This window comes from Centroberyx affinis, unplaced genomic scaffold (genome assembly GCF_046629955.1).
Source record: "Centroberyx affinis isolate AG114_WGS23_722 - 3 ecotype Tasmania unplaced genomic scaffold, CSIRO-AGI_Caff_v1 ptg003708l_1, whole genome shotgun sequence".
NCBI lineage: Eukaryota > Metazoa > Chordata > Actinopteri > Beryciformes > Berycidae > Centroberyx > Centroberyx affinis.
This window is the reverse complement of record NW_027281598.1, coordinates 234565-254807: the sequence shown is the minus strand read 5'-3', so window position 1 is coordinate 254807 and position 20243 is coordinate 234565. Positions and strand designations below refer to the sequence as shown.

General features: G+C 45.3%; 1 protein-coding gene across 1 annotated transcript in view; it reads right to left on the bottom strand.

Annotated features, from left to right (window-relative positions):
- The window catches only part of thada (THADA armadillo repeat containing), an 80288-nt gene that overhangs the window by 31570 nt on the left and 28475 nt on the right, over positions 1-20243 (bottom strand). Inside the window, exons 27-29 of the mRNA XM_071540672.1 lie at positions 17053-17142; positions 13596-13727; positions 6315-6483 (exon numbers count right to left, since the gene is read on the bottom strand). Of these exons, the coding sequence (XP_071396773.1) occupies positions 6315-6483; positions 13596-13727; positions 17053-17142 (391 nt within the window). The remainder of the gene's footprint in view (positions 1-6314; positions 6484-13595; positions 13728-17052; positions 17143-20243) is intronic.

Sequence of the window (20243 nt, the reverse complement as noted above, 5' to 3'; positions counted from 1 at the left end):
TTTCCCTCAGAGATTTGACATAAGATTGCAACTGAATTGATTCCAACCTTGGTTTGTATTATAGCACAGCTCTGTCCACTTGGAGAAAAAAATGTGTCTATCCGCAATGTTACGTAAGCACAGCATGAAGCGTAACTGCGAACGTCAACTTGTGAAAGAAATGTGAAAGAAAAGCGAGTTTGTCCCGAGAGAATCAATCGAAATTCCAGAAGAGGAGAAGAAAGCGCTGAAAGACACAGTAAGGATTTCTGAGAAAAAAAAAAGATAAAAGATACTATAAAGATAAATGTTAACCCCCAAGCTAATATGACTATGGTAGCTACAGTCTTATGTAAGCATAGATTGTGAGAAGGGTTTTGAAGCTGAGGACTTACAGGAGTTCATGAAGGGTCAAGGGTCATAACGGGCTGCTCTGGAGGCCCACAGTCAACACCAAATATTTTTAAAACCTTGTACAGAAATCATCTTTTTAACATGACCAACACAAAATTATGTAATATCATTCATTCTGAGGACTGGATAGAACTTTACAAAAACTCATTTTACAGCTCTTGATATTGAGAGCTGGGGGAAAAGACTCCTAAATGTGGGTGGCAAATGGAAACTGACTGCTCCTGAACATCTATGGAAGTGTCTGTGGTGAAACCTGAAAACGTTCTGCCGAAGTGAATTATCGCCTCAATAATAGGCCTGCTGCTTACATAGCTTAAGCTACCGTGAAGCACTAAAGAAGATATCTCCTCCACCGAGGCGCGCTAAATTATAAGTGGAGCTGCCAACTCTTCCGGATCGGCCCGGGAGAGACTCCCAGGATCGGCCTCAATCTCCCGGGCGGCGAGAAATCCAATCTGTGAGGTTTTACTTAAAAGAAAACAAAGAAAAAAAACGTCCAATTCTAAACTAGTGTTGCCGTCGATCGCTGCCCACACCCACGCCGTCCCGATAGTTCTTACATCCCTTTGGCACATTTCTTTAATGTACTTCATGAAAACCTCACAAACACCAGACTTGAAGAGAGGTAAACAACTCTGCTGATGATGCTGAAACACCTGAGCTTCCCTCTGTGATTAATGAAGTCAACTTGGTATAAGCAGCCTGGCTGGGTTTTCAGGCTCGCACATTCCTGTGTTGGTTCAGCTCCGAGGGTTTTTCTCAGAAAGCCCGGGCAGACTACCGGCCAGAGGCGGCAGATGTAACGGCAGAACAAACGAGGGATTATCGGAGGAGAGAAGAAAAAGAGCGGGGCCTGGGAAAACAACACAAACATCCCCGCTTCCAGAGAAGAAGAGAGAGAGATACTCCGATAGACGAGCCTGCTCCTCCTCCTCCTCCTCGGCCTCGTTTAGCCTCTGTTGTGGAAACACACAAAGGATTACTTCCATCGAGCCGGCCCTCCTCAAAACACCGCAGGCCGAGGCCTTCGCGCTCTTTGGCCCGCCCCCCCCGCGCGCCGTGGGCCCGGCGGAGCTGCTGGCGCGTGTCGAGAGGGGAGTCCGGTGTCGGGCCGGGTTAGTGCCGGTCCGTCCGGCGGGCTCGTTAGGCCCGGTTCAGGTTATGTCAACAGAGGTTCGGGGGGCCGGGCCGGAGCGGCGCTGGTGATCCCAGTGTGTTTGGCAGATGTTTTATCAAAGAGAGGGATCTAACCTCCACGACTGCTGATGCACGCCGCTGCAGAGGGAGGCCCGAGGACAGGATCTCTAGGGTTAGGGTGATATATTGGACTGCCGATATATCAAGCCGTGGACTCTCATTAAAGTCACGATGAAACCGCATTTTGCTTCTTTAATGTGATGTATATATAGGTTAGTGTGTATGTGTCTGTCTGTGTGCCTGAAAAAGTGAGAAGATACCATTATGATGTTTCAACTGGTCTTGATCATGGAATCATTCAGTGTAGCAACAAGCCACAAGGGACTGTGACTTACATCAGTGAAACCCTCTTCATTTCTAAAACCGCTGTAAATCAAAGCTTTGAACGGCTTCTTGCTTTTTGAAAGCAGCAGCAACAAAAAAAGTGCAAGGGTCAAAGCCAAAGAGCCCAGATAATAGATGAAACAAGTAGAGGATTATGTATAAAAGAGAAGGTGAAGAAATGAAGAGCCAGGTTGATTTTTTTCAGAGGGGGGAGATGGGATGTGAAGTGTAAAGGAACATTGCCTTGTGTGTGGGTATCTTACTTTTTCACTGTCATTTTTTACTAAGGGCTGGCCCATGAGCATACACTGCCTTCTTGCTGTGTGTGTGTGTGTGTGTGTGTGTGTGTGTGTGTGTGTGTGTGTGTGTGTGAATCAGCAGGGTGGTACAGCCTGCCTCGGTAGCTGTGATGGTTCCCAGCTCCACACTTAGCCGACAAACAGTTGTTCTCTGGGAATAACAGAGGAAGCCATTTCTCCCTCGAGCAAAAACATCTGCTACCTGTTACACACACACAACCACACGCACACGCACACACACACACACACACACACACACGACAGAGCATATTAACATACATTAGCCATGCCCCTCGGCTTAACACACTGTCCTCATCATCTCAGCATAAACAGGCCTTCAGTGTGTGTGCACACACTCACACACCCATACATTCACACACAGTTAGTCACGGTTTTCCCACCAGCTCCCACCGCCATTAACACACACTCACACAAAAACACTCACTCGCTCATTGACTCCCTGTTTCTCTGTCAGGTCTCTGCGCGTATTTCTAATGTCTAAACACCCGCCCCCCCCACCCCCACCCCCTCCCACACACACACACACACACACACACACACACACACACACACTCCACAGCATGCATAGACACTATCTCCTGTATCTCTCACTCCGTGTGATGCTCCACTCCACACGTACGCTGCAGGCCTCTATCTCTATTCTGCTATGTTTAGACCAATGCACCTGCATGCAGCTCTCATAACAGTCTTAAAACCCCCTCCACAGCCAAGCACTGCTTCTCTGTATCTGCCTCCATCATCTCCATAACTGTCCCACCCTATAGATAGTCACTGCAGATACACACAGGGCCATCAGGGCTCTTGCTGCAAACAGCTAAGAAAACCAATTAAATCTGACTTTTTTCACTTTCATGTGGATAGATTAACCAGCAGAATCCAGGTAAAAACAAAAGCCTAGTTATTTCTGACAAAATATTAAAAATGGAAATGTAAATCACCTTGGGTTCTTCAATTAAAGTAATAATCCACAACTTTCTCTGGTTTGTTTGGAATAAACAGAAAAAGAACTGGGTAGTTAACATGAGCAGTGATAGCCACCACGGCTGAACAGACAAAGAAAAGAGCGCCACCTAACTCAAACTTCATCAAGAGAAAATCCAAGGAAAAAGAAACACATGAGTTCCTCAAAGGAAGGCAAACATGCCAAAAAGGAAAGTGACCGTCTTCAAGCCAAAACTAGAGTGAACTTCGGCATTGTCTTCCGAAGACGAAAAACACTCCAAGATGCGGAGGGATGATGAGGAGAGATGTAGAGGTGGCTCTTTTTCTTTTGATTATATTATATGTCTTTATTATGATGTTGGGCCAGTGCCTACACCGAGTGCAGAACACCAGAGCAACGACTGCTTATCACCAAAGATGTCATAAAAAAAGAAAAACAAGAATCTTGCGGATTATCACTTTAATACTTAGTAGAAGCAGCTTTTGCTTTGACAGCAGCAGTAAGTCTGTTTGGATCAATCTCTACCAACTTAGCTACTAAGATCTGAATTCAGGAATGTTCTCCATTCTTCTTTGCAGAAGAGTTCGCTCAAATTGCAAGGGGACACACTCCTCTTTAGGTCAGTCCACAGATCGGACTGGGTCATTCCAGGATCTTCACATTCTGTCCTTCCTATTTTTAGCCATTCCTTTGTTGATTTGGCCTCAAGACAATAAAAACTGGAGGAATTGAAAGGGCGTGTAGACTTTTCATATCCACTATATGTGTAAGATGACATGTCCAACATCCCTATAGGCTAAGAAAAGAACAAAACTTTTTTCTCCATAATTTTCAAATACTTAGCATATTCTTAACACACTGTAATTGACAGTTGTGTTATGTTTAATACACCCCCATTTTCCATCTTTGTATTTATATTTATGCTTTTTTTATTTTATTTTTCTTAATTTCTTCTATTACTATTTGTCACATACAGCACATATGCACAGAGGTGTGTTATTCTTTATATGGTCCGACAGGACGGATGTATTCACAGATCCAGTAAAGCTGAAGAGACGGTGTGTGTGTGTGTGGCATAATGGGCTGGTGTGCTTTTGTTGGGGGAAAAAGGAAATTAAATGGCCAAGGAAGGGCTGCAGGCATCAGCTTTGCTATATCCCATACAGACTGTGTGTGTGTGTGTGTGTGTGTGTGTGAGCGTCTGTGTTTCCCATCTTCAGCTCCTCCTCTCACTTCAGGAGAAACAAGAGAGAAGGTGAGAGACAAAGATAATCATTTGATCATCATTTATTATCTAATTTAACAGGATTTATAAGTAGAATAATATCAGGTGTTTTTTGATTCTCTCCTAAATTTTGACATTGTGTTGCTTCAAAGACATTTTTTTTCTTTAAATAGAATTTGGCAGTTTATCTACAATCTACAAGTTAAGATGGAGCATCTTAGGTACAGGCAGAGAGAGAGAGAAAATGAAAAGAAGAATTAAGAGGGAGAGAGCAAGACAAAGACAGAGAGAGAGGAGAGAGAGGGAAGGGGAGAGAGACCAAGAAAGAAACGGAAAAAGGAGACAGAGAGAGAGAAGAGATGAATGGCATGGGGAGAAGATAGAGAGAAGAGGACAGAGCAAAAGAGAGATACAAAGAGAGAGAGAAGGGGAGAGAGAGCGAGGGGAAGCCGTAGTGAGAGAGGAGAGGGAAGAGACACAGACAGAGACATCTGGGGAAGCTCCACACATGGCGGCCATGACAGGAAAGCAAACTAAAATCCCCTCTCCTCCTGAATCTCCTCTGAGCCTTTGAGATTCCCCCTCCTCCTCCTCCTCCTCCTCCTCCTCTCCCCCTCCTCTCCTCCGTCCTTCCCTCCATCCCACAGCGGACCTCCCTGCAGTCCAGACCGCTATCAAACCATAAACCATAAGTGCTCAATCAAGAAAAAATCCTCGAGAAGCTGGTTGAGCCTTCGTTCTTTTGCGTTGACCCCTCGGCCTCGTTGGCGGCCCCCGGTTCCTACCTCCCCCCCCCCACCGTCACCACCGACCCCAGCGGTGCCACTCAATAAAAGGCTTTGGGAAACCCCCTCTCCCCTCCCCCCTCTGCATGTGTTGATATTACCGGCAGACTGTTTGGTTGTGTTTGTCAGCGTGCGATGACAGAACTAAACACTCGTATTTATCCTGCGATAACCGCCTTGTCTGGACAGGCTGTGTGTGGAAGCTGGAGTGTGTGTGTGTGTGTGTGTGTGTGTGTGTGTGTGCGCGCGCTGAGACTAGACCCACCATATCTATAATCTGAGTGTGTGTGCATACACGTGTTACGACAACTGTATCCGTCAATGCATTTTTTTTTTTGCGAGTACCATATATAAAAAAAGTTCTGCGTGTGTGTACATGAGTGTGTGTGTGTGTGTGTATGTGTGTGTGTGTGTGTTGAGGCTAGATGCTCCATATCTATAATCTGTACTCATGCGTACATGTGTTATGACAACTGCATCTGTCCATATATTTTAGATTTGTGGGCAGCATATACAAAAGTGAGTAGCATATAAACATGTGTATAAGTGTGTTTATTGAGGTTTGAGTGTGTGTGTGTGTGTGTGTGTGTGTGTGTGTGTGTGTGTGTGTGTGTGGGTATGTTATCACAACTGCATCTGTCCATACTGTCTGAGTTCCATTCATCAAAAAGTGCAACAGGTATATACTGTATCTGTTTACATGTGTGGATATACAGTACACACATATAAATTATACTGTATATATAGTATAATGTGTGTATATGTGAGGGTGTGTGTGTTGAGGCACACCTGTATCTTTGCTCTGTCTCCATGCAAATGTGGATCACAACTGTCTGTCCGTCCATAACATGCAACCAAAAGTGAGCGTGTGTGTGTGTGTGTGTATGTGTGTGTGTGTGTGTGTGTGTCTGCGTGACAGTACAATATAGAGCATGGCACCAAAAAATACCCAGGTTCAGGGTTTGATTCCCACTGAGGCCCACCATACCAAATAATATACACACTCGTGGTCCTGTAAGGCACTTTGGATAAAAGCCTCCTCCAAATGACATGTTATGGCATACGTTGTGTATATGAGTGTACTGGTTTATGTTGATGTGTGTGTGTGTGTGTGTGTGGGTTCAGACCTGCAGCAGAGTCCCGTGGATGTGGTTGTGTTGGGTTTTGGGTCCGGGCTCCGGGGGAAGCTCCTGCAGCAGAGCGTGGACGGTGGACGGGAGCTGGGTGACCAGCACAAACGGAACCAGGGCCCGGGCCGCCATCTCCCTGGTCCGATACACCGCCGAATGACCGCATCTGGAAAACACACACACACACACACACACGCAACAGCACCATTAGCGTCATGAAGAGCGACTACCATCATGGAACATGGAAATTTGCATTGCTATGATAATGGAGTTTCCTAGTCTAGCATAACTTTACGATGTGTATTTGTGCTGATGGAGGCGGCAACGGTCTTATTATAGCTCTTGGTTTCTTAATGTGATTGTTTGGATCCATTTATTTTACAGCTGTAACTTTACTAAGAAAAGTGCACTAATATTTGTGGCTATTATTATTATGTATTCCTGCCACAAGGAAAAGTCCACGTCATGGACAAATTCTTAGGTCAGGGAAAGCTAAATTTGTTTGATTTTGACAGTGGGGCACTATTTTTATGCGTATGTTATGTAAGGAGTCTCTCTCTCTCTCTCTCTCTCTCTCTCTCTCTCTCACACACACACACACACACACATCATTCCCAGTGGCAAAAGCAAATCTCTACCCTAACAGCCCCCAGCCCAAACAGATGACTGATAAAACTCACATCAAATATATTCAAATCATTATCTAACCAGCCAGGAAATAGTGGATCCCATTTTGATTTTGCCCACACAGATCTCTGTCTCTCTCTCTCTCTCTTTCCCTCTCTCTCTCACACACACACTTACATTTACAGTATGCGCCAGTGATGGGGAATGTGGCCAGTCACCCCGAGTGCAGGCTAAAATTAACCTTGTTTACAAGCTGATAGTCTTTCCTTCTCCAGTGTCATAACACTGCCATGGCTGCCACGAGTGAAGGACGTGACCAAGACTTGAATGAGATGAGTGAAGGAGGGGCGAGAGAGATAGAGAGACAGAGACAGAGCGGGAGTGTTTTCCAGTCAGAGAAGCTCTGAGAGTATGTGGTCCATCTCGGCACACTTTTTTATATTTACGATTAAAAGCTAGCTGTAGTTCAAGGTCAGCTCTTCAAAGAATAGCGACAATATTCATTGCAAAACATCAGAAAATGGAAAAAATATATAAATGTAAACTAAGCTGAGCTGAGCTATGGTTGCCTGGGAGACCACAGCGCTTGCAGGTTTAAAGTCTTGAAGCATACAGACACGTTAATGAGCTGGTGTCTGTAAATGCCATATCCCATTTATGATAATCTGGATAAGCTCTTACTCCCGGTTTCGAGAAACCTGGATAAAGTACCAGGGAGAACAGTAAATTCTACCTGGGATACCAATGCGTGTAAAGATGCTATCCCGTTTAATGTTGTTTTAAAATGTTCAGCTAAGTTACTTTGTTAGAAATGAGTTTATTAGTGGGTACATACTGTAGATGCAGGGATGGTTGATGTACAAATGTGCTAAACTTGTGATTTAAAAGCTTCACTGAAGACAACAAGTAGCAAATGTTTTTGTGTGTGCAGCATGAAATTCCTATTTTGTGCGTGTCTCTTCATTTTCCGCCTGTAGCATTACAGCTACAGGCGGCTGAATTTATTTTTTGATACTATGCCACATGATTCATTGTTGCGACTGTTCTTTGTGTGAAATGGGCCTTGTAAATATTGTATGAATATACCCATATCATTGTTTATATAGTATCAGTTATTCTCAGAAATTGTGTTTCGTGGCTGATATTGCAACATGATTGACTGTGACTCCTCCCTCCCTGATCAACTCACTAACGCACTAAATACACACACAAACTTACACACAGTACACATGCACGAACATAGAAACTCACAGATACACACACATATATATTCCGACATATACTGTACACGCATATATGCACCATACACACATAGAGGACACACAGTACATGCATACAGAGATACACAATGAGCACACACGGAGCAAAGGTCAGAGGAGAAAGACAGTTGCTCAGAAATAAGAGAAATAGGAGGAGGAAAAGTGTGTGTGTGCGTGTGTGGTGCTGACTGTTGATGGGCCTGCGATGGCATTAAAGCTGGGTATTTTATGAGCGTTGAGGCCAAACAAGCAGCTCTGCTCCACAGTGGAAAATCCACTGGAAGGTTCCAGAGCAACGTGAACGTCCATCCATCACCAGAATGGTATGTGGAGATGAAAACGATGCTCGCTTTTTTGGCTTTGGCATGAGGGAGGGGTGATATGTTTATAGACACACACACACACACACACACACACACACACACACACAACAACCAAGTATTCTCTATGTTGTGCGGAATAGACAGATAATAGATGAGATTATGATTGTGATGTGTGTGTGCGCGTGTGTGGAAGTGAAAGAGAGAAAGAAAGAGCAAGAGTTACACAGAGAGCGAGTGAAAGATGGGGTTAAAATCAATACAAAGAGAAGGCTGTTTGGACCAACAAGTCAACTGTCAACAAATGCTTCTCCACCTGCTGTGGGCATGCCTCTCTGACAGACACACACACACACACACACACACACACACACACACACACACACGACCAGACAGACAACCAGACAAAGGCCCTGTATCAAACAGAGACAAAAGTTTGCATTCCTGAGCTGTCCACGAGTGCGCACATGTGAATTTCTGTGCATGAGTGTCTCTCTCTCACACACACACACACACACACACACACACGCATGCGCACACCTCTAATGACCAATTCCGTGTCCGTTCCCCACTTTCCACCCCTCGCCCCCATCCCTCCCAGTCCCCATTTGGGTCCCATATGTTAACTATCAGCGCTAATTTGTCCCATTAAATCTCTTTTGCAAAGGAAATGACAGTTTGGAAGGGTGTAATTTTAGAAACAGGGCCGTCCCCCGTGGGGTCAGGAGGCAGACTTTTGACTGGCAGTGACAAGGCTCATCTGGGCCTCATTTCGGAGGACCGGCGGGCCGGTTTCCTCCATGCCGGCTCTTTAGCGCGTCGGCTAAACAAGCCCGAGCCACAATGGAGTCTGTCACTGAGGAATGTAGGCGGCTAGGGAAGTGGCGACAGTTATGCTTCGCTCACTTCATATCCATAAAGAAAATGACGATGGACACCAGGGAAACAAGGACATACCTGTAGTCTAGTGCAGGGAATGACGTTAATTTCAAATAAAACAAACAAAATGAGCAATTTTCATCGAATAAGTCATTTTCTGATAACAAGTTTTAGGCGTTAACACTGCAATGTTTGGGAAAATATGGCAAATTTACGGTATCTCAATTAGAGCAGATAGGACACTCGTGATTTAGGCTGATAAGACGGGTGTACTTCCATGTAAACATCTCGCCCAGTGCTGCTTTAAGCGTTAAAAAGCTACAATACGAGCATTCAAATGCCTCATGTACGTCACGGGTATTACCCAGCCCTTTCACAGAAATGAGATATGAGACAGGGAGAAGGGCAAAGAAAGGGAGGGAGGGAAAGAGGGAGGGAAAGAGGGAGCGAGAGATGCCTGGTCTGGATAACGCGGGAGATAAATCACCGGCGCAGCGCTCCGAGGCCCTGCCAATACGGCAGAGCGAGGGAGAGGGAGAGAGGGAAAAGACAGACGGATGAGAGATAGAAGGGAAGAGATGAAATGAAGCGCCCATCGGTGAATATGACAAATGCGTCTGGTCGTCGTCATCCTCCTCCTCTTTGTCGTCATGCTCATCATCGTTATCCGTGCAGGTGTGACGCACGCGGAGGCCGAGCCCCACGGAAGAATGCGGAATATCGGGGGGGGGAGGGGGGGGTTATGAAGATGATATGCTGCATGGAGGGATGGAGGGATGAAGGGGAGGACAGAGGGGGAGGGACGGAGAAGCGGGAAGAGCCGCGACGCTCCGGTCTGTCAGCGTAAGAGGAAGAGTTGAGCTACAGCTAAATCCTGGAGGCGGTGGGTCAGATGCGGAGAGACGGGGGGGGGGGGGGGAGAGGAGGAGGAGGAGGGGGCGGGGTGGGCGGGTGACAGTCATCAGCCTCCACAGACACGTCCACACACGCCTGGGGAAGATGGGCTAGGGGATGGGGGTGGGGAGGGGGGAGGACGGAGAACCAGGGCTGGAGCCAAGGCAGTTAGGGCCGGGCTATATTTAACATCTCCAACATGTGGGCTTCATTTGGGGGGTGGATGTGTGCGCCGCATACCTCCTCTGACAAGAACCAGCCAGCCGGCCAGCCAGTACTCAGCTATGGGCCTGTTCACTACACCCGAAAGGAGGGTTCTTCAAGGGTTCTTTGGTCCAGGTACAGGTTCTATTGAGCAGTAATGACTTCAAAAACCTGCTTTTGTTCAAATACAGCAAAACTAGTAAATCAGTAAATCAATACCCTACTGTGGTTCTTAAGAAGTTCTTTTAATACTGCTGGTTTTGAGACATGTTATGCACACTTAAAGCTGCACTTGGCAACTTTTAGGCAACGGTTAGAAATTTTGGACTTCAATGCCCTATCATGTAACGTGATGTCAGTAAACTGCACACAGCACGCTCATGTTTACCAACCCGGCCGGTCTGTGATGCACAAAGGATCCCAAAGGGAGAAGAGAGGCAAAAAATTGAGAAGTATCCATGCTTGACACCAAAATGTTTTTGACAAACAGGGTGAATCCACAGCGTCTCAATTAGAAGGGGTGGGACGCTCTTCAAATAGTTTTTTACAGCAACATAAAGGTTCTATATCGAGCAATTACAGCATAGCACTAGAGAGAACCTTTCCTTAATAGTTCTTTAAGGCGTCAAATAGGGTTCTGCTATAGTACAAGCCAGAATAACTACTATCTGGTGATATATACTTTTAGTTAAGAGTGTATTCTTGCATCCAATACCTGTTTGTCTGAAGCTAGACTCACCAGCCATGGGTGAACCTCTTCAGCACCTCCACCCCCACCAGAACACGAAGACATTTAGGTCAGAGGAGTGTGCAGTTCACGCTATCATGTTACATGATTTCTGGGTATTGAGGTCTTCAAAATTTAAACTGTAACCTCTGGCTGCTATTTGGGGCCGCCAATGTGCTGAATTGCCAAGTGCAAAAAAAACAATTGGGTGAAATAATTTCACTCATTCCCAATTCAATTTTGCTTCTTTCAGGATTTGTCTTGAACGATATCTTGAAATAACGTGGATCGCTCAACTAGTGTTAAGAAAGTTCTTGAAACAAAATGATTTGGAATAAGTGACTGAAAAAAGATTGAAAAACTCCTGTAATAGTAGACTAAATGATTCTTAAGATGGACATATTTTGAGTGACAAATAAAGGATCATGTAACATATAGTGACAGGGATAAATGAAAACAAATGAAAAACCTGAAGCTTTTCACATGGAGTTACATTTTCAACCAACAGCAGTCAGCAGGTTTTATCTCATACCAAGCCAGTATCTATTAAGATCAGCTTTTGTCAGTCGTCCAGTGTTATGTCTACCAGACCGTAAGCTGCGTCTTATAGGAGAAACCCGACATCTGTGTGGATCATCCTGAGTGACGGCCGAGGACAAAACTGACAGATTTGATAAAAAGGTCTGAAGACATTTGGAAGGACGGACACGAACGTCAGCTCAGATCACACCGGCTAGCTTGGCCCGGGCTGAGGAGTGTGTGGTGAAGCCATTAGGCAGCTTCTTCCCTTTGTGGGTGTGCATGTGCGCGAACACACACGCACACACCCGTACGAGTAACGCAGATATACACGGATTGGTAGACAGAGACAGGCACAAGTACAAAGACGTTTCCTGTCATCAAGAGCAAACTGCGCTACAGATACCGTACATTTATTTCCCATAGCACAAAATAGAGACACACAAACTCAAAACTAGTTGTCAGAGCATGATTTCCCTCTGACTCTGTGTGTGTGTTTGTGTGTGTGTGTGTGCGCAATGGGATGTACAGGCCCCAGCTCTATTTGCAGGTGCAGCAGAGCAACATGTTCCAATAATATTTGCATGTTTCTCCGTCTCAGGAATGTGAAAAATGCGTGCCGTAACCGCAGTTTCCCATTCGCCTGTCCAGTTCACTCAGCAAATGGAGTCCAGATAAAAAACCAGTGAGAATCTAATGGTGCGCCGCGACATCATGAGACGACGCGCAAACAACAGACAACAGAGAAACAAAGTGTGGACGCACAGATTAGGACAGACACAAACACACACAGACAAACAGAGACGAATGCTTAGACTAGGCAGGTGTTTTGTCTCGGTGCCACAGAAACACATAAAAACACACTCAGGCGCAGAAGAAATGTAAGTGGAGTGCAATGTCAAAAGAAAAGAACAACAAAATGACAGAATGAGACACAACACGTTCAGATAAAGGATGCAGAAACAGCTGTGCAACGAAACAAAACAGACCTTCACTAAACACACACACACACACACTAATACTTCATGCTTAGACTACAGGTGTTTTGTCTTGGTGATTGTAAATGGTCAGAGAAATGTTTTGTTTGGGAGAAGTTCAAGGCGGCTGGGAGAGCAGCTGTGTGATTTCATAGAGGATTCTCCGAGCTAATGGTTTCTCCAAGCTAATCTTAGCATTATTATTATTATTATTATTTTATTTCAACCTTTTTTTAGCCAGGCAAGATGAAATCAAAACACATTCTCATTAACAGTGATAATCTGGGTCAGTGGTTGCAGTTGGAAGGAGGGTTACACACATTCACATACTGGCACACAACACTCAGTTAGGGGTTGACTGCCTTGCTCAAGGGCACTTCAACTCTTTGTTGGTGGAGGGCAGAGGGTTGGCGCATACTAAGGCAGTGGAGTATGGAGAACATTACACAAACAGCTTGTTCCCAATATATACCCAATATAAAAATGTAAAAATTCTAGTTTTAATTGCCTTTAACAAATGAATCGGACTCTTTTCACTTTCATTAATAGTATCCAGTAAAATCAAGGTGAAAACAAAAGGCTACTCATTTCTGATAATTAATAAATGGCTACAACTAAGGTGTTTGAGTTTTCCATTTTTATTGCATTGTCAGAAATGAGTAGCCTTTTGTTTTCACCTTGATTTTACTGGTTGCTACATCCAAATGAAAGTGGAAAAAAAAAAGTCTGACTTAATGGGTTTTCCTTTCACACCTCAAGGCAATAAAAACTAGAAATTTTGCCCACTGTATATATGTATGAATGTGTGTGTGTGTGTGTGTGTGTGTGTGTGTGTGTGTGTGTGTGTGTGTGTTTATAGGCCAACCACTCACTTGATGATGAAGGGCATGAAAGGGGCGAGTCCCAGGGGAGACGAAGACCCGTCCATGGGAGAAGGGTAGAGTCTGCCGAGCACCAACAGCAGCAGGAACAGACTGGGGTGCAGCTTCACCTGGCCACTGTCACTACACACACACACACACACACACACACAAAATCAGGACTCAGCACAGCACGCTTTCCTGACCTTTCTTGGCAGGTCACCTCATGTCAAGATGAAAATTCCTGGACTACAGGGCTTAAATCACATGCAAACCGTACATTCACGTCACCCAGAAGTGTATAAAGTGCGTATTTTCCTTCCCCACAGAGACATAACTTCAGCTGCTTTGGTGATGGGTGACAACTGTATTGTAAATGTATGCAGGAGGGCTGAATGGCTTCTGAGCGGCTGCTGTAAATAACTAATAACAGACTTGGAGGAGGCAAGGGCAAATGGGAAAAACAGACTGGGGGGACACATTAGTCCCTCAGCTCGTAGATTGTCAAGCGAAACAAATCTCAATAATGATTTTTCATACTTTTTTAGCCATGTCAGCATTTACGTCATTCGCAGTTTAGACTGTCATCAGACTGTAAAATGGTAAGAAACTATTGTTTGTAAGGCTTCGAGTCACGCTGAAATGAAAAAGGACTTTTTTGCCCTTTGAGCTCATTCTAACTATCACCCCATTAACCTATTTGACACCTAAAAGACAAAAATCTTATTTTATTTTATTGTATTTTTATATCAAAATCTCATTACTTTACTTCCTGGAAATGGAAAATCTTTAGTGGGGACATCCTGTACTAGGAGGAATACGTTAAAAAATCAAAGTAATAAAACCAAATCAACGTTTTTTGAACAATCCCGCCCCTCCACCCCTCCCATCAAATAAAACTTGTTTTTATACTTTCATGCAATGTCTTTTATTGCATTATCCTTGCTGACATACCGGTAATTGTTTTATCTTCTTTTTCTGTCTTTTTCTCTTGTGGTGCCTTTTTGGTTATACAAATGTATTCTATCAGAGTTATGATTATAATGTTTGCTTTTATTATTTTAACTTTTCAAACGTGCTACACAAAGTTATTACTATCATTATTACTACTATTATAAGGTGCATAAACAGAGTCTGATTGCAATACTAGTGAATTGGTCATTTTTCTGGACCAAAAAAGGATAAAATGGGAATGCCTATACACACACACACACACACAGAATATCATTTATTTCCACAATAAAACATAATAGGCCTAAATTCTTGTAGGGGTGACACACAATTCATATCCGAAACCACCCACGCTCCGATAAAGTCATCTCCTCATCTGTCCTTGAGCTGAGCTTTTGACCTCCCCCTTTTTCTCCCTCCCACTCAATATCCTTCCATCTGCCACTGACTCAGAATGGAAACTGCCTCTCGTTGCCAGCGGCTTCACAGTTTCTCTCTGACACACTTGCAACGAAGGAAGGGGGGAAATGGAGACGCGGGGAGAGATAGACAAGGAAAACACCGAACAATTCATGAATATCAAGCAGTTACTAAGGCATAGGGGCACGCTTTGCCTTCAGAGCAGCTTCATGTCCTCCTTGTCCTGCTGTCATACTGCATCCTGAACTGTGTGCAGTGAGACGTTGGAGCTTTCTTCTAGAAGGAAAGACTCCAGCTCTCTGAAGGATGGATGTGGAAATTTACTTCCTATAAAAGCTTCAAGGATGTTTAGATCTGCTGATTGGGGTCGTGGAAGGAGTCTGACTTCATCCTGCTGTTCATGAATCCACTCCTGAATTTGTTTAGCACTGTGTATACGAATGGTAGAATCTTGGAAAATGGGAACATCATAAGGGAACGGTGTTTGCACCATAGGTTGCACCTGACATTTGGTCCTGTGTGTGTGTGTGTGTGCTTACATGCAGGTTAATGTAGATCTGCATGCATATAAAGTCTGATGATGATGTGTGTGTGTGTTTGTGTGTGTGTCATGAGAGCAGGATGTCCCTCAGGTCCTGTCATTAGTCATGAGGTCCTAATAGAGCAGCGATAGCGCAACAGACCCCCTGCGAAAACAACTTGTGCTTTTCATTACTCCATTCAACAACAACGCACACACACGCCTATGTATACACACACACACACACACCACAACCCGCTGGGACAGCCATGCAATCAGCAGGATGAAAATGTAATAGCGGCCCAATTAGGAATCAGTCTGTGTTTAGTGTCCCGGTTCAGTCAGGCACAGCGGGACAGGATGTGATGTCAGAGAGACATCACGGAGGGGGGGGGGGGAGATGGAAGGGCGGTGAAGGGGCATTGCGAACATTTCAGGCCTTGTTGGGATGCAGCTGGAGGCAGAGGGAGAGGGAGATAGAGATGGGGAGAAATAGAAACACTTGGCAGGATGGAAAACAGACTCTGTGGCATTTCATGGCAGTCTCAAATTCCACGACTTTCCCAAGTCTTCTGTGAATTTCTGCTCTCTCTCTCCACTGCTCAATCATCTTCAGTCCTACTAAGGCCTTATTTTGTTCTACACGTTGTTATGTAAAAGTCTGTCATCTTACTTTGGATAATGCTAGTTGCATACTATCACTCAATACAGTAAATGCTAGCATGGAAAACGTTACTCATTCACTTTTCGCATTCTCCATTTTCCCAGCCAGTTCAGGGATTCGATCATACAACCTCACAGTCCCAAAACCCATTTCTAGAGCCTTCAGGACACTGTCGCCTATTTCGGGAACGCACTCGTGCTGTAACTTCAACAAGCCTCTTTAAAACCACTAACAACAGCTCTTTCACCCTGTGTCCTGCTGTGTACTGCTACAGTACGGTGCGGTCGGCCCATCTGGGTGGCGCGATACACTGCTACGATGTGGGAAGTCAGACGGGCCGGGATCTGGTTCCGTGGGAATTTTGCTAATGTTTTAACGAGGGTCAAAGGGAGCGGGGGGGGGAATTGCGAAAGAGCCGGTCTGAGACAGCGTTCAATTAATTGGATCCGTATTAAGATAAGACCCGACTGTGGAGCTGTTGGCCGACCCGAAAGCTTTTAAAAAGGGGAGTCGGGGCTGAGTTGCCAAAGATAAGGCCGATGAACCTCAGCGAAGAGGGAGTGCACTCCCCGCTGCAAAAAAATATTCATCTTGACAAAATATTTAACCTCGTTTTGGTCTTAAAATCGAATTTTTCACATGCGACTTATTCAAACAATTTTCTTAGAGGCAAGTGATGGCATTTTGAAAGGAGGCCGATCACGCAATTCATTCCAGAGCAATGCTACTTGATTAAAACAGAAATTCCTGGAGACTGTCCAGCACAACAGCACCGCCACTTAATGAGCTTAACAGAGCTGTCCCACATGGCCTAAATGTAAACAGAATCAATCCTAATGGAATCAAGGGGAGAATGGCTGAATTCGGGAGCTTGCGTGTGTGTGTGTGTGTGTCTGGATTGAATAGCGCCTCACCTGTCCACCGTGGCGGCGGCCTCCTCCAGCTGGTTCAGGAGGAACGGATAGAGCGCCGGGAATCGAGTGAAGAACTCTCGGCCCGTCATCCTGAGGGGGAAAGAGACACGGAGAGTAGAGAGAATGGAGAGAGTGAGAATACTGCTGCTATATAGAACCAATTGAGCCTGGTGAGATAGAGAACCTTTCCTAAAATGCTTTTCTTTGTAGCACCAAAACGGGTTTTGTTGTGGTACCATCCTAAAGAATCATTTTCTGGTACTCTAGAACCCTTTATTGTCAAAGAAATGAATTCAAGAAATGGAGAGAGAGACAGAAGGAGAGAAATGACAGAGAGACATAAGTCAAAAGTTGTAGCATTGCCGTGAAGCTCTCATAAGGGGAAGGGGAGTTATCTAGGATGGGCTGCTGCCAACTAGTCCATACCATGCCATTCTAGGCCAAGCCTCAGTGTTTGTTTATCCTGTCTGTAAACAAACAACCACTTGGAGAATATTTATGTATTATGGTATGTGTGCGATTGCGTGTGTATGTGTGTATATATGTCATGGTCACGTGTGTTTGTGCTTACGTATTTACTGTACACACACATATACACACCCGTCCATAAAATGACAAACTTTATATTTAACATTGGCGGTCTCATGGCAACAACCCCCATTCAGCCACAGGGCCAATAAAGTCTTTATTTAACCCGGCTTATCTAAATCAAGTCGCTCCTAAAGAGAAGAGGTCTAGTCTGCTCAGCACATGACCAGAAGACTGGAGCGATCACATCCTGCTCCAGTCACGACTGCTGTTAATTCTTTTCTAACACGCACACACACACACGCACACACACACACGCACCCCATAATGGACTCTGGGTCTGGTTCAAGTTAGTTGCAGGCATCGTCATGGTAGAGAAGCAAAGTCACATGTATGTGCGTTTCTGTGTCCATACATGTATGCATGCATGCTTGTGTGTGTGTGTGTGTGTGTGTGTGTGTGTGTGTGTGGTGGTCAGTTTGCGTCAGAGTCCAGTCACGGTATGGCAGGAACGGTGTGGAGCAGATTGGGAGTGATGTGGTCTAATGTGGTAGCAGTTAGCTTCGGACAAAGCTGTGTATTCTTGGTGTATGGGTTGCATACGGCCGTCGTTACGCTGTGCCCCCCCCCCCCCCCCCTCCCAATCACACACTCCTGACCTGCACCCCTCACCTCTGTGACCTGACACACACACACACACACACACACACACACACACAAGCACAGAGAGATGTGAGGATAAAAACACACAATCATGCACCTACATTTCAAGCAAATAAGCTGAAAGTGTGTGCAGACTTTTGATATCCACTGTATGTATATGTGACTGCAAGAGTGTGTGCATGGGCATGTGCTCATACTCATGTATATTATATAAGGGTGTGTGTGTGTGTGTGTGTGTGTGTGTGTGTGTGCGCGCACCCCACCCTCCTCCACTCTCCCTAATGAGTGTCTCCCAGTCTGACAAGGCTCTCCTGCGATAGGCCTTCTGGAGGGGAAAGGTCAGAGGTCGCGTCGGAGCAGATTAGATGGGGTAAAGGGGGTAAGGGTCGGGGGGGGGGCCGAGAGAAGAGGGAGAAGAGGAGGTGTGTGTGTGTGAGAAGGCCCGCTCATGGTTTGCGGGCTCTCTCCCGACCGCAATATCACGCGTATTACGAGCGGCGCGTGCGGTGAAAAATGACAGAGTTGACGCGGGGTCGAGATAAAGCTCGGGAGGCTTCGGCTGGAACGCCGGGTGCGACCCTCGCTCCGTCGACTTTGTTTACGGCTGGAGTTATCGCAACGACGACATCGGATCAACATCGACGCGGAGTCACGGACGGGAGGGGAGGAGGGGAGGAGAGGAGAGGAGAGCAAGTCTGGATCCCAGTAACTCCATAAAACACACAGAGACAAAACTCCCACACACAGCAAGAAACACAGTATTTCCTAACACACACAGCAATTAATAAACTTGCTTCTGTGTGAGTGTATACACTTCAGCTCCACTGGACCAAGAGACTCTCAACGCACGCACACACACACACACACACACACACATATACACACACAGCCAAAATATTAGAGTGGACAAGCTGTCAGATGCATTTACTGCCACCAGAGCACACAACCAAATAATCACGGTAATAACACAGAGCAGACACACAGCACGCACCGTGGAAAAGACACACTCCTGAACACACACACACACACACACACACTAATGAACGAGTTACAGCTTTCATGCTCATGCACACACCCAACTTAACATACAAGTTAGAGCTCAAAACGCTCATTCACATAGCTGTCATCCTGTCTCTAGTTCTCTCAGGCACACACACTCTCTCACACACACACACACACGCATAAAAATAGCCTACATAGTAATAATATGAAACAAACAAGCAGACAAGAGGAGGAGGAGGAGATAACATAAAGCTATCCGGAGGGAGGGATAGGCAAAGAGATGGAAAGAGACAGACACAGGAGGTGAAAACAGACTAGATAAATAGGACTAGCCTTGGCTTGGTCGTGATCGCATCATCGCGTCGGCCAATGGAAGTAAAGGAAAACAGATTGGGCTTCCTGGAGCGGGGCCCGGCTCCTAAAACAGCCTCATGTGGAAAAGCCAGTGAAATTCTACCCCGATGCCCCCCCCCCCCCGGGGTAACAAATCACTCCTGCGCTCGATATAGACTTGAATTGAACTATCACACGGACCTGGGTCAAATGGTACATGCAAATTATTGCTCGTGTCTGCTTCAATCTGCTCCCAATAGCAGAAGACTTCTGATAGTGGCAGGTAAGTTGTCAATCATAGAAAGGTTTACTATATGATTGATGAACTTTGCATGTTCACGGTTAACCGTTTGAAAAGTTCAAACTTCAATACCCAGAAATCCTGTAAAGTGGTGTCAGAAAACTACACAGACGGAGCACTACTCACTGCTGTTTAGGAGACAGTTTGGATTTCAGTCTTGAGTTTCAGTTCGTCACCTCCTGTGGGTGGAGAAGACTTCTCTAGTGTCCGTGCCAAACCCCAGAACTTTTCATGGCCAAAATAGAGAGAATCTACAGGGTCTCAATTCGTGGGGATGGGACGCTCTTCTCCACTGCAAATACTTTCCTGTGATTCTCTAATCATTTTGGTACTTGTTGTAGCATCCTAAGTGGCAAACTCCACC